This window comes from Lichenostomus cassidix, chromosome 28 (genome assembly GCF_008360975.1).
Source record: "Lichenostomus cassidix isolate B80296 chromosome 28, HeHo_3.0, whole genome shotgun sequence".
Taxonomy (NCBI): domain Eukaryota; kingdom Metazoa; phylum Chordata; class Aves; order Passeriformes; family Meliphagidae; genus Lichenostomus; species Lichenostomus cassidix.
The window spans coordinates 5,906,029-5,920,802 of record NC_139508.1 but is presented as its reverse complement, the minus strand read 5'-3'; the positions used below and the strand labels follow the sequence as shown (position 1 = coordinate 5,920,802).

Genomic DNA, 14,774 nt, shown 5'->3' with positions numbered 1-14,774 from the left:
ACTAAAAAACCTCCAACTACAAAGTCTTACCTACATAGTTCTTTTGCCAAACACATTCTAGAAATGTAGGCAACCAAAAGACATAGGAATGAAGAGTTTATGGTGTAAAATGAGGATCTCACAGCAAAGAACATTCTCTCTCTTCACCAGCCACAGTCTGATGCTGCGCCCTATCTGTTGGGATAGCAGCACCAAAAACACATGCAGTTTTGCTAGCAGAGAACCACCTCTTCTTCCTGTCTCTGTGATCAGTGCAGCCTAGAAGAGTTGCAGAAGAGCAATTCTTATGTTTGGATTTTAAGTTGGGATTGAAAACTCTGCTGTACTTTGCACCTTTCTGTGTCAGGGTTGGTGTTCTCCACTTCTCAAAGGAGAGAAAGCCAGTGCCTGGGAATGAAAATTCCTGTGAATGAGCAAGGAGAGAGTCCCACAAAACCTTGACTAGCACTATACACAAGCTCTTAGAGATCACTCTCCTGAGTGTTCAGGTTGTGCCCTGTTTGTACTTGATTCTCCCCTGAGACTGCCACTCACCTTTCTCTTCACATCAAAGGGCAAGGTGAAGACCAGTGACCAGTAGAAGGAGAGCTCCAGCATGTAGTACCAGAACAGGGAGGGTTGAAGAGGCTGTGAGAGAGGAAGAGAGACAGGGAAATATCCATGAGATACATTAGTGCAAGAGCTTTGAGAGAAAACTCCTTTCAAGGTAAAAGATTTAGACAACTGTAGTAGGTTGACATGGACTGGATGCCAGGCAGTCACCAAAGCCACTCTCTCACTCCCCTGCAGAGCTGAACAGAGGGGAGAAAATATAACAAAGGGTTCATGAGTTGAGATAAGGACCGGGAGAGATTGCTCATCAAATACAGTCATGGGCAAAACAGACTCTAATTAGAGATATGAATTAAGTTCCTTGCAAACAAAATCAGAGCATAATCACGAGAAGCAAAATAAACCCTTAAAAGCACCTTTCCCCCTGCCTCTCCCTCCTTCCCAGCTCTACCTCCTACCCCGGCAGTGCAAGGAATGGGGGTTATGGTCAGTTCATCACCCATGGCTGCTCCTGCTGCTCAGGGAGAGGAATTGGTCCCCTGCTGCACCGTGGGGCCCCTCCCATGGACAACAGTTCTCCAGGAACTTCTCCAACATTTGAGTCCATCCCATGGAAAACGTGAGTCCTTCCCAAACTGCTGCAGCATGGGTCCCTCTTCCATGGGGTGCAGTCCTTCAAGGACAGGCTGCTCCAGCCTGGGAGCAGGGCCCCTGTCTCCACAAGGTCTTCCACAGGGTCACAGCCTTCTCTCAGGCATTCCCCTGCTCTGGCGCAGGGCTCCTCCATGGGTTGAGTGTTGATCTCTGCATCCCTGTGGATCTTCAGAGGCTGCAGGGGCACAATTGCCTCACCATGGTCTTCACCACTGGCTGCAGAGGAATCTCAGCTCTGGTGCCTGGAGCAGCTCCTGCCCCTCCTTCTCCACTGCCCTTGGTGTCTGCATGTTGTTCCTCTCACATGTTCTCACCCCACTCTTCTATGGCTGCAAATACAGCTGTGCAGTAACTTTTTCTTTTTTTTCCTTCTTCTTGAATCTGTTATCACAGAAGTGTTACCACTATTTCTAACTGGCCCAGCCTTGGCCAGCGGCATGTCCATCCTTGGAGTCGCCAGGGATTGGCTCTGCCGGACATGGACGAAGCTTCTGGCAGCTTCTCACAGAAGCTACTCTTGTAGCCTCCCGCTACCAAAACCAGCCCATGAAAACCCAATACAACAACCAAATCAACAAATTTGGCTCCTGCAGCTACAGGGGGAAATACTTCAACTGAACAACATGCTTGCTTACTAAATGTCATCTGTGCCAAGATGAAATCAAACAACAGGGGAAATTCCACTTTACCACACCATGTCAAACATTTAGGGAACCACTGTGAAAATTCTGAATATTTTTAGGATTTCTTCAGCATGGTTCAGATTCCTGAGCAGACAGTACAGAGCTATAAAAACTACATAAACCAATTCACTATGGTGGAAAAGGAGCAGCTGACTAAATCATTCCCTTTTTAGGCTTGAAGATGCTTCAGATACCCTGCACTCTATCACAGATTTTCCAGTTTAATCAAACTAATGGGGGGGGCATGGAAATTCAAGACCAGAAGGAAAAGTAATCCACATTCTTCTGGGTAAATTATCTGGGTTTTTACAGCTGGGAAACCAAAACCTTAGACCCACTCGGCAAGATCTTGTTATGGAACAGGCAATTTTTGCTATTGTGGCACTATATGGCCTCCTTAAACCTGAATCTATTTGATAATTACTATGACTAAAGGAGCTTTGCAACCATTTCCAAAAGAACATGGAGTATTGTGCTCCCAAATACCAACTGGTTATTTATGGCTTTCATAAATTTTAGTTTTCCTTTGTAGCACCAGTGATTGGCCACAAGAGGAAGCACAGCTGGATGCCCTGAGGCTTCCAGGGAGAATATGTACATCTCCCTAGCTGGTATGTGCTGGTCACACTCCAGGTTACCCAAACAGGAGCTCTGGATCAGAAGCTATCTATTTTTTCCCCCTAAGATCAGACTACTTGGGAGAACTGATGTTTCTTTTGTCATTGTCTGTAGCACAAGTCATAGTCTGTTTAGTAGAAACTGTAATTAATACATTTGTTGTTCCTGCTAATACACAAGTTTGTCCTTGACTTGCTCTTTGTCAGTGGGACATGACTGGCTCTGGTTTTGGTCTTTCCTATTTGTTGGAAATAATGGAATATTTTCTAAATGTTGGAAAATGGGTGTGTGTTTGGTTTACATGGAAAGGTTTTGGTAGCAGGAGTGACTTCTGTGAGATGCCAGAAGCTGCCCCCTGTCCAACAGAGGCAGTTCCAGACACCTCCAAGACAGACCTGCCACTGGCCCCATGAGCGACAGTGGCAGTGCCTTGAAGACAATATAATTAAGAATGGAATAAACTGCTGCACGAGAGTGGTGCGGAGAGAGGAGTGAGAATATGAGATACAACTCTGCAGACCCTCAGGTCAGTGCAGGAGGAGCTCCAGGTGCCAGAGCAGACATTCCCCAGAAGCCCATGGAGGTCCACAGGGAACAGAAACCCACCTGCAGTCCCTGGAGGACCCTGACCAGAGCAGGGGGATGTGCCCTTGGGAAGCTCTGACCCTGTGGAAAGGCTATGTTGGGGCAAGCTCCTGGCAGCACCTGTGGACCTGTTGTGGACCCACAATGGAGCAGTCTGTTCCTAAGGGACGGTACCCTGTGGAAAGGAGCCACAGCAGAGACGCTCATGGAGAGCTGTCTCCCATCGGACAGCCCTGCTAGTGTAGCAGGGGAAGAGCAGGAGGAAAGAGCAGCAGAGACAAGATGTGATGAACTGACCACAACCCCCATTCCACATTCCACTGCACCATTGCATGGGAGGAGGTGGAGAATGTGGTAGTACTTTAGCTCAGGAAGAAGGGAGGGGTGAAGGAAGGTGTTTTTAAGATTTGGGTTTATTTCTTAATATACTACTCTTACTTGATTAATAGTAAATTAAATTAATTTTTCCACAAGTCAAGCCTGTTTTGCCTGTGACGATCACTGGGGAATGCTCTCTCCCTGTACTCATTTTGACCCATGAGCCTTTTGCTATATTTTCTCCTGCCCTTCCATTTGAGGAGCAGGGAGAAAAATGGGCTTGGTGGGCACACTGTGACCAGCCAGGGTCAGTCTGTCACAGTGTGCCATTATGGACACTTGTTTTTGACAAGACACATCCTGCAAGTGTACAGAGCAAAGACAGAGGGACCTGGGTGATACTTTCAGTCTTGCATTCCTATTCAAGGCCCACTTGTTTGCATGGTTTAATTTTTACACAGAACTACAGATTTGTCCCTAAAATTCTGGCCTTTGACCAATATTGGATTGTTCAGAGAATTGGCTTGAAAGGCACTACCTCACTCTTCAGTCATTTGTCCTGTTACATTTCCTGTGGCTCATGCTGTTAGAATTGGGCATTGCTTTTCCCTTCATGGCTTTGCAACCTCCACATACAGTCAAGGGGTCATGCTCTAGCTTTGACTGTCAGACAAAACCCCCTGGAACATAAGTCTTCACTTTCTCTTAGGAGTGACAAAGTGCTCTCCCAACTCATCTTCTCTTGTGTTTACAAAGGTGTTCTCCCTAGATGAGGGTCTGGCTTTGAATTCTTAGGTCTTCTGAGTCTTAATTTAATTCTGTGTCCTCTTTTCGTCACAAATATAATCTGTTTTTCAAAAAATATGGAAACACAATACAAGAATTGTAACAGCAATTTTCCCTTTTGTGTGACTTACCTGTTGTGGATATCCTGTCCAGCACTCTCTATGGTCCCAAAGCCAAGGCTTCTGCAACAAAAATGCAACATGAATGAGAGAATATCAGAGGAGTTCTTTTCTTATCAATTATCTAATTCCTTTAGTTTGTTACTACTATAGACTTTGCTGTGTTTCATTACAGGCAGAGTTGGTCACACTGTCTGGAATCCAACTGCCAAGAGACTTCCACTTCAAGCACTTGCATCTGCTTGTGACATAACCAAATCGTGGCCATTTGCCTGAAATCTCACACACTCTTTAGCCATTCCAAATAAAATAACTCAGAGAAGACTACTCCCAACTTTTTGCAGTCTTATACAAGTTTGAGGTGGTGGTGGTGTCTTGAGCATTTAAAAACAATCTTACTACTATTTCATTAAGAATATCTGTGATTTAGGCAGTAACACTTAAATGTAGTAAAGGCTGAAAACTGGTCTATCAGGTATGTGGTTTTTCCTCTAACAGCAAAGGTTATGCTGCAGTTTGTTAAGTAATGAACGTCTGAAAAGATCCCACTCCGTTCAACAGAAAATTGGTAGTTTAGAACTTGGCAGTTTAGAAACTTTCATAGAAACATGGCAACTAAGGTCCCCAAGAGCTCTCCCTGCATGGAGCATGCTCTGGCCTGTGCTGTGCCCAGACTGGATCAGAGCTCACAGAGCACAGCACCTGTGAGGGTAACTTTCTCTAAGTCCTACAGGGCTCCAGGTATCAGAGCTGAGGCAAGAAGGCAGCATTTTCTTCTCACTGAGCACTGCTGGTGTGTGGGCAATACAGAGGGGAATCAGGAAGGTTTTAGGTGCAGTGGTAATTAGGAGCAGACAGTCCCTGCTGACTGGGAGTGGGGTTGGGAGTAGAATTTACAGCAAATACATGTGCAGAACCAGGAGAGATGTGTGATATAGAACCAGAAAGGACAAAACAAAAACTGTGAAACAACTACGGCATACTGTTTACCTAAGCTAGAAAGGAACTCCAGATCCCTGAATTTCATCATTCCTCTACTCTCAGCAAATACAGCTGATTTCTGGTGGCCTACTGGGAGACAACTTTCCTTTGCTACAGGCTGTTTCACTGACTCATGGGCAGATGTTTTTGCTATCAGTCTAAAACCACTAATACAGAATTTAAACATTTGCTGGTTTTCTAAAGAAAGAAGGGCGTTTCACAAAAACAAATGCCACTCGGGTTACAAAGTAAACATGAAAGTCAGGAAATCTCACATATATATATGCCCTGTGATGTTAGTTCTTTGTCCTTCTTTATAATGCAGTCATTTTAGTACAATTTAGGTACCAGAATAACATGGTATTTGCTACAGGATCTAGAGGTACTATCTGTAGGATGCATGTCTTTCTTTTTTGTGAAAATTGTAAGATGTGCGTTGAATAAAGACAAGAGTCACAAAAAGTGAAAATTATATTTCATCCATATAATGGACAGATAATGGACAGAAGAATATGATTTTGCCCCTTGTTGCCACAGGGCTTTTGTACAATGTTGAGCAGGTCATCCATACCAAATTTCAATAGCTGGTCTCAAGGAACAGCCTTCCATTTTGATGTACAGATCCACAAAACATTGCAGCTGAGATTCAGATACTTTCATTCCTCATTCCTTTCATTCTTCATCCTATAATCCTCATACTCTCGAGTACCTTAACTTGAAACCTGACTTGAAAGTCTGTGTAAATTTGAAAGTCCTTCACTTGTTACAGTAATGACAGGTTACAAGAGAGTTTGTGCCTGCTGTCTCGGGATGTACACATTTTCCATCACTTAACCCATCATACCATATCAGAAGACTTTTGCAAAGCTCACCTAGGGAGCCAGATGCAGCAAAAGAGTCAGGGGAACCTTTAAAACACAGGCAGAGGATGGCCACTGCCCCCAGTCCCAGCTCAGTGATCACAGCTCAGGGACTAGAGCACACCCATGGCTTCTGTTACTGCTTCTGCCTGGTGAAGGCAGTTCAATTTGTATCAAGAGAACTCATTATTTAGCAAACTGGAGAAAAGGTAGAAGCATGAGCCTGAACCAATCACACCCTGGGTAAGGAAAAACAAATTACCAGATAAAACTATTAAATTGCAGTCCATGCTCCAAAGGAAGCCTGAATTCTTTACCTTAAAGAGGGATTGGATACAACACACAAAGCCTTGCAGCTTCCAGCTTAGATAAGTGTTCTATCTGCTACCCTGCAGAAATGTACTTTTACACAATCCCAGCTGTCTTTGGCTTTGCCAGGAGAAGAGGAAACATCTTGGTTCTGAGCTGGAGTTCTTAAAATAAGCATGGTCCAATATGTCTGTGGTCTCCTAAGTGTGCTATGCAGGGAGTACACACTGATGTGGATGGAAAATCTCTAGAAGAAGGTCTGAAAAGACATGTTTGACAACAAACTCTGCCATTCTTGCAGGCATTGGCTGGGTGGAACAACATGTGACTGCTTATGTACTCACATCGTACAGGACAGCAAGTCCGGTGAAGAAAGAAATGATGTAAAATGTAAATCTCCAGCTACAAAAAACCAAAACAAAGTGTGTTAAAATCCCACTCATTAACCCCTGAGCTGCAAGTCTGTGTATCCTCACACACATTCAAAGAACAACACTATTAAAGCAAGGACACATGTTAATACGTTCAAGGTTTGCCCAGAATAGGAGCAGTTCTTTGCATGTTACCAGCACATTTCGCAGACTTCACAAAGAGCAATTCCTCTGCTGTAGAGATAGCAGAAAACATGAGAATCTTGCTGACTAAAATCACTCAGAAAATAATTCCAAACCTTCCCAGTGGTAGCAGATGCATTTGTAAAAGTTAAACAATGCCAATGTCTCTCCTAGGCCTTTGGAGATCAGGCATGCCAAATTTATTTTCATGTACAGTAACTAATTACTGTCATGTTTGGCTCAGTCAGGAGCCAGTAACGATTTACCAACATTAAATCCACACAAAAGTACATACAAACTGTTTGGCCAGTTCAGTGGGCAGAGGCAGGTCACCTGAATATACACACACATGGTAAGGAATGAGGGGAATTTCATCTCAAGACAATAAACAAGTTATTAATAAACAAACCACAGGAAATATTCAAAGGACTAAAACTGTCTAAACCAGTCCTTTAATTTTCAAAAATCTCCATAACAATTCAGACGTAACTGCATTTTGAGAGACTCCACACGTCAATGAAACCCCCAAGAATTCCAAGACAAAAAATAACTCTACAGAGCTGCTACATCACATCAGAGAGACATTCTGCCCACAGACTGCACATCGTGACAGCGGTGGGTGGAAGGACACCAGCCTTAGTGGGCTGACGAAGAAAAGGATTTACTGTTTCCTTTTTACTGTTACTATTTATTACAAGTCATCAGAGTGCAGGGAGAGCGGACAATTCATTTGGATGGAGGCTGAATAAGCATCGTTGCTTTACAGCTCATTATTCACTGTTTCTGTAAATATTTGTAACTATCTGGAGTATTATAAATAAATAATATACATCCTTTTCTTCTTTTTGAATTAGGGTTTTTAGACAGGGGTTTTGAAATAGAGGGGGAGTGTTAAATGGAGCTCAAGCTGATGAGCTCAAAGGTCATGCCTACCTTCCAGACACATACTTTTAGACAGATGAATAGTACTCCAGGTATTTAGTGATTTATTTTGTCTTTGTGGCTTTCCTGGGAGAACCCACTTCCTTACACAAATAGCAGAGCAGCCCCGCATAAATAAGGCATTCCAACCAAGCTGTGGAGAATCCTCCTTTCCTGTGGAAAGCTGAGCCAGAACTGATATTCAGATCTGTCTGACCTGAGATTTACTTTGAGCCTCCACATAACAGGGAGGATTTCTTGGAAACAGCTGTTTCCAAGGCAATTTTTGTTCTTTGCTCACAAGTTTCCACCCCTGTGGAAGGGTGCTGGTTTGTGACTTTCAGGATGCTGAAGACAAACAACAGCAGAATCCAAGCCAGCCTGCTGCCTGTGGCTTTGAAAGCAACGGTGTGCAAAATAGCTGCAGAAAAGGTGCAGCAGAGGGCATCTCCTTGCAGAGAGGCGAAGGGAAACCATGGGAAAGGCAACAGAAAGGATGGCTTTTTAGTAGGTACTGAAACAGCAGCAAATCAGTAAGATGCAAACAGTAGAAGAGTTTTTTGGGTACAAATGTGTGTTAGAGCAAAATCCCAGTCTGACAAAGTCAGAAAAAGTCAGAAACAAGGGCCCAATAAGGAATAAAGTACGGCAATAAAAGGAGACTTTGAGAGTGCAAATAAGGGGGAAAAGCAAGAAATGTTTCTGTAACAGAGAAGCAGCAGAGAGTTACAGAAGAGCCAAGAGGGTCAGGGAAGACCCAAGATGCTCTATGCATAGGGGTGGAAGGAGACAGGGAACTGGGATCTCTGTGGATGGAGGGCAGAGGGAGGCAGTGAGCTGTCTGTGGAGCTCAGCTCTGGAGAAAAACTACCATTCATGGCTTGTGCTCCTGCTCACCAAGCCTCGCTGAACTTTTTGGACAGGCTGGGCCGGTCCATGTTCCTCCGGCGCCGGAACCACTTCTCCACCTTCCTCACTGGCAGGTCACATTGCTTGGCTAAACTGAGCAGTTCACCCTGGAAAACAGGTGAGGCAGCAAGTTCAGATCCAAATTCAAAGGTCCGACAGGGCAATATCTCATCTGACCCACCACAGAGCCCAGCTGGAGCTCCTGGCAAGCCCAAGTTTATTTAGGCAAAGGCATCTTTCTGAAAGCTGTCCATTCCTAGCGCAGAGATCTCGGACAGTAGAAAATTTTTCCATTCCCCTCTAATCAATTGGTTATTAATGCTAATGTTGAAATGTGTCATTTTTTATGTGAACTTCCCCAGTTTCAAACTCGTCCTGTCTCCTCACATGAGTTTGTTGTCAAATCACTTCCTCACCCTGTCTTCAGGGACCAAATCCCTTAAATCTGTCACTCCAAGAAAGATCACTGCAGCTTAAATAATATTTTAAAGTTCTGCACTGAATCTTATCACACCTCACAGTATTCTGATGCAGTATCATGATGGACGTCATGAACAGAGGAAATATTATTTTCCTACCGGATATTCTCCTGTTGTGGTAAACCTGTTAGGGGTAATTCTTCAATAGATTACTCACAGAAATCCTGCAATTACCTTCCTTCTTGTCCTTAGGCTGTTAAGAGTTTGGCATGTGACATGAAAAAAGTTTGTCATGCTTTATATTCCTACTTAGAAGTGTCATCACGGATAGCCTTACTTTTTAAGTAATGCAATAGTTTTTCATGGAATGCATTTACCTTAAAGGTATCATGTGAGAGTGATCTACATAGTGTGAGCATGCTGTACAAAAATAAGTCCATTACCAATTTGCAGATATGCTGCTTTCAGATACGCTGTCTTTGGACCTCTGTTCCAGTGGTGGAGACAACTGGAGATGCTAATTTATATCCTCCAACACCTCCATCATGTGGAATTCCTCCCAAGAAAAGGCTGCCAAGAACTGCAAAATCTCATCCTGTATTAGACAAACAAAAGCTGCCTCTAGCAGCCATTTGAGAGCTCATGGGAGAGGAAGGAATCCAGCAGATTGGCTGAGGTGTACCCGGTGAGTGGACAGAGCCAGGCAGCAGCTCCTGCCTGCTCACACTGCTGTCAGAGTCTCATGGTGAGGATCTGTTCTGGTGTCACAGATCCGCTGGGAGAAAAGCACCTCTTCAGTGTAATGGGGGTGCAGGGAGAGCTGTGGGAAAAACCTGGTGGAAAAGCCTGGTCTTGAGTTAGATCTCTGCCACAGAAGCAGTTTTACTGAGAAATGTTTGGATTTTGGGGACAGAAAGGCAAGTGGAAGATCAGGGACCACCACACTGGCAAGTGTCCCTAAGAACACTCCTTTCCACTGCAACAGAGATGGGCTGGCTGCACTACCCAGATCAATGCCTACGTTTTGATTTTAGCCTCTCTTTCTTTACTTCTAGCCTGGTACTGAATGTCCTGGACCTCCTCATGCCCCACTGCAGCACCAACCATGTTGCAACCATGCTGCAAGCCTTGCCGAAGCAATGTGTTTGGAGTGGGCTTGTCTCTTGGGACTGGAACACATGGTGAGCCCCCTGCTCACCCATCCTTGGTAAGAATTCACAACTATTGCTTCAAGACCAAGAGAAAGCCTACAAAAACAAGCTGAAAGAAAATCAGATTCCTTTCCCAACCACAGGGTTCACATGCAGGGACTTCACTGACCAGGTTAAATTCTAGTATCGCCTGACAATTCACAATACTGCCAGTGGCTTTTCCCATCAGCAGCAGCCATTATAACTCTAGATCATCTTGCCAATTTCTTGAAAATCACTCTTCTTATATCTCAGGGGAAAACTACCCACCAGTTGTGTTTGCAGGTTTCTGATGCTCCTCACAATCTCTGTGATGATGACCAAGACTCTGGCTTCTTGCAAGGCCAATTTCAAATTCATGGATTGTACAGCAACAGAATGACCCAGTCCAGGACTAGGAGATCAAGCAAGACACATTCAACTGAGCCGCAGGGACTTGCAATGTGGGAGTCAGCTCAAGGCAGCTGATGTGAGAAATTTTTTATAGGATTTGCTAGCATATGAAAAGAAGCCATCACAGAATGGCTGGGGTTGGAAGGGACCATGGAGGTCACTTCGTTCAATGGGCCCTGCTCAAATAGAACTACCCAGAGCCAGGTGTCAAGGACCATAACCAGCGAGCTTTCAGTTTTCCCAAGGATAGAAATTATACAACCTCTCTGGACACCCTCAGCACCCTCACAGCAAGAAATTGTCACTAATGTTCAGGCAGAGCCCCCTGTGTTACAGTTTGTGCTGTGTATCAGGTAAGCACTGGAGGGAACAGGAGTTGTCACTATTTCCTTTGTGAGCACAGTTTCCTCCCAGGAGTTCAGAAGCAAAACTGAGAGCTGATGGCACTGCAGGAGGACCCTCATGGCTGGCTGCTCCCAGGTAACCAGGGCTGCAGTGCTTCCTACTGCTTTCTTGAGCTTCTAAATATGAGTGGCATTGCTAAACTTCAGGATTCCAAATAGGATTTTCTTTGGCTAAAGACACTGAATCTACAGGATAGCAAAGGAAGAAGGGACTCACCCCCTCAGGGTTCTTGCTGTGCATACAATAGAATGTTTCCAGCACAGGGTTGGGCTGAGCCTTTGGTCTCTGCTTGTCCCTCACTCCCAGTTTGACACTGAGGGGCAGGGCTATGGCTCTGCAAAAGAAAAAATAAAGCGTCAGCCAAAAATAGAACAGTGATTTATGATTCTGCAGCACTATTAAAACGTGATGCAGTACATAACAGCTGCCTCCCACATGTGAATCTAAACACAAATATCATGTTGAGCAGGCAAAATCACAAACTTACAGTAGAAAATGTTAGACTTGTACCCTACTGCTCTGAGCTCTGTGCTGTGACATTCAAAATTACATGAGGTTGGCAACTTCTGCTTTGTCAACTGCTGAATCACCAATCATAGATCTCTGGCTTGCTTGCAGAGGGATGTACTGATGGGGAGTACCACACTGGTGGTAAGGCCTGTTCCCTGTTTGATCTAGAACATGGAACATACATGGCATCCACCTGAACTAAGGCATTGGCTCAGGATGAAGAGGGAGGCTCTGCTAGAGGTCTAGCATTAATGGAGAAGAAATGTCCTGCTGAAACAGCAGGCCCACTTGGTCTTTCCTGGAGCAACTTACCTCCATATTTCCTAATATAAATCAAACACAGTTGCAAAATAAGGACATGACTACTAGAAACCTTCTCACAAGGACTGGACATTTGCACTAGCTGTGCATCTTCAGTCTTTCACAGTGAAATAAAGCAAAAAAGATCTGCCTAAATAGAAAAAAGTTATCCAAGGAAAACTGCTCAGAGAATTCCTGTGCTCAACAATTCAACTCCTCCACTACCACCACTCTACTTCAGCAGCAGCAAACATCTGCCTTGAAGGTGTGAAGCGAGATCCTGCATAAGTGGGGCACCAAAAGGAAACTTGTCAAACAACTTTTTTTTTTAAAAGACCCAAATCAACTGCATTTTACTTGAATTTCTGGAGAATTTGCTGCTCTTATTAATTGCTCCCTTTTACACACTGTCACTGGGGAAGTGTCTCTGTGTTACTGTCTGCAAACTGGTGCTGAGGATGGTTTGAGCTGACAACACCGAGCAGAGGCAGTGAGTGCTGAGCCACACACCTGCCCTGTTTGGTCACTCCTGCTGTGTCCTCTGATCCATTCTCCCTAATGATTTGGACACAGAACAAGATTGTTTTTTCCTTCACTTTGCTCAAAAAAGCTGCGAAAGCTATTTCACTATGTAGATGTTTAAAGGTGTTCCACTTCAAAATAGTATGGGATGTGATTATCTGGTGTGGCTGCCTGTGGTCTCTGCTAGTCATACAGGTTATATTCCAAATGCACATCTGTTTAGGGACCATTTCAGGTCTAGCATGCTTCAGAAGGGTCTTTTAGTAGTTTTCTTTTCAAGAACACATTTCTTAATTTAATTAACAAGTATTAAAAGAATTTTTATAAAAATATCCCCTACCTAAGAAATGCTGTAACTTCTGATATATCACAGAATGGGTACACATTTTGCTCACTCATATAACAGCTCATTCCCACTTCTCTTTTGCACAGCCAATCCACCTGCCTGTGTATCAATTGTTCTTTGTCATCATCTCTGGGAAATTCTTTTGGCATCACTGGCTATAGGAACGTTCAAAGATGTACCAAGACCAATGAAAATTATGTTTCTACCATAAGAGAAGGGCCAGGGCTAAGTGTGCTTGCTAGCAACAAGACACATAGTTATCACAAAAACATGGGTAAGCATTGACTAGTTTCAGTGAAATTTAGCAGCATCCTGGCACTGTTGCTGGATGGCACAGGATTACAACCATCACTGGGAATTCTGGATTTTGGCTCTGACTCCTTTCAAGAAATGTTTTAATTGCATCTAATGATATTTTTAGTATCAAGTGATTGGCTTAATAACACTGGATACTGGACCAGCAGGTCCTGTTCTAAGAACAATGACACAGTATTTCAATAATATCCGTAACTCCACTGAAACTGGGAAAACATCTACCTTAAGCTCTGTACTAGGTCTTGGTTCTTGTATTAAGCTGTCCCTCGAAGTGGGCCTGATCTTTCTTTCAAAGTTCAGGCATCAGTACTAGCACCTCCGAAGGGGAAGATGTAATCAATTCTATTGTTGAAAACAATCTTATTGCGACATCTTATCGCAACATCTTATCAGGCCCTATTGGGAACTGAAAGGTCTGAAATTTTCCAGACACATTAAAGTAAAGAGAATGTTTCTGTCAGGTGTCAATGCAGCTTACCAACAAATTTATTTTACTAAAAAAACATTTAAAGTATCCTGACAAATTTCACCATCTTGTTTAATCCCTAACTTCTCTACATTTCCTGCTGATTTCTTATGGTCATGGCATAAAATCTCACTAAAACTGAAATAAACCAGTTGCAGTGGATGAAGACAGGGTGTAACCAAAGTTAAAATTACTTTGTTGTTGAGGTTTTGTATTTACCCATGATTTATGGAACCAACCCTACTTTTATGAACATCATTGGGAAATCAAGGCCTGAAATTCCTCCTAAGGGATGTTTGCACGTGTTGGCTGTATGCTCTGACTCAATTCTCAGTTAGATCCTGTTCCAAGCACAACCCTAAGAGGATGATGCTTGTACTGATTTCAACATCACAGACATGTCATCTCAGCAGCAGGGATGGTCTCATCCATGGCACTTTATCAGCTCTCTCCACAACAAAAGGGAAAAATCTGGGGACTAAAACTGCACCCCTCTTTAAGTTAGACACAGTCAGAGAGATGATTCTCATCACTAGCCTACTTCTCCATCAGTGAGCATCTCTCACTCCATGGTTTACATGGCAAAAGTCTTACCAAGACATTTTATTCAGTAATCACAGAACAAATTGTCTTGCACAAAACTTGCTGAAATTGAAACTATATGGATTTATCATGAAGGGGCTTAAACTGCTACTCCCCCACCTTTTAAAAGTGGGCTACACTTCTGCAGAGGCTTTCAGAGTTAATGTGAGATACAAGAAATAATTTAACTTTGCGGGTGTATTTATTTATTTATTTATTTATAAGGGTCCCACTTTGCAAATACCTTCAAGTGCTAAGAAATGCAGAACCAGTGACAGCAGCTAGCAGAACTTCTATTCTTTGAACAGCACAATATCTTTTAGCCTCCTGCTTTCCTTTGGCAGAGTGCTCCTCTGGCTGTGCTCCTGGAGTAGTCTCTGCCTTCTCCTGCTTGCAGGAGAACGTTTCATATCAGTTGAACTGACTGTTCTGTTTCATACACGGTCTCAAGTCTCCACACTGCTGTCCAAACTGAGT

General features: G+C 43.6%; 1 protein-coding gene across 5 annotated transcripts in view; it reads right to left on the bottom strand.

Annotated features, from left to right (window-relative positions):
* The window catches only part of CERS4 (ceramide synthase 4), a 45,557-nt gene that overhangs the window by 5,859 nt on the left and 24,924 nt on the right, over positions 1 to 14,774 (bottom strand). For all 5 annotated transcript variants that reach the window (XM_085040214.1, XM_085040218.1, XM_085040215.1 and 2 more), the window contains 5 exons: positions 11,473 to 11,590; positions 8,838 to 8,956; positions 6,810 to 6,867; positions 4,328 to 4,378; positions 535 to 627 (listed from right to left, as the gene is read on the bottom strand). In XM_085040214.1, coding sequence (XP_084896340.1) covers positions 535 to 627; positions 4,328 to 4,378; positions 6,810 to 6,867; positions 8,838 to 8,956; positions 11,473 to 11,590 — 439 coding nt within the window. The remainder of the gene's footprint in view (positions 1 to 534; positions 628 to 4,327; positions 4,379 to 6,809; positions 6,868 to 8,837; positions 8,957 to 11,472; positions 11,591 to 14,774) is intronic.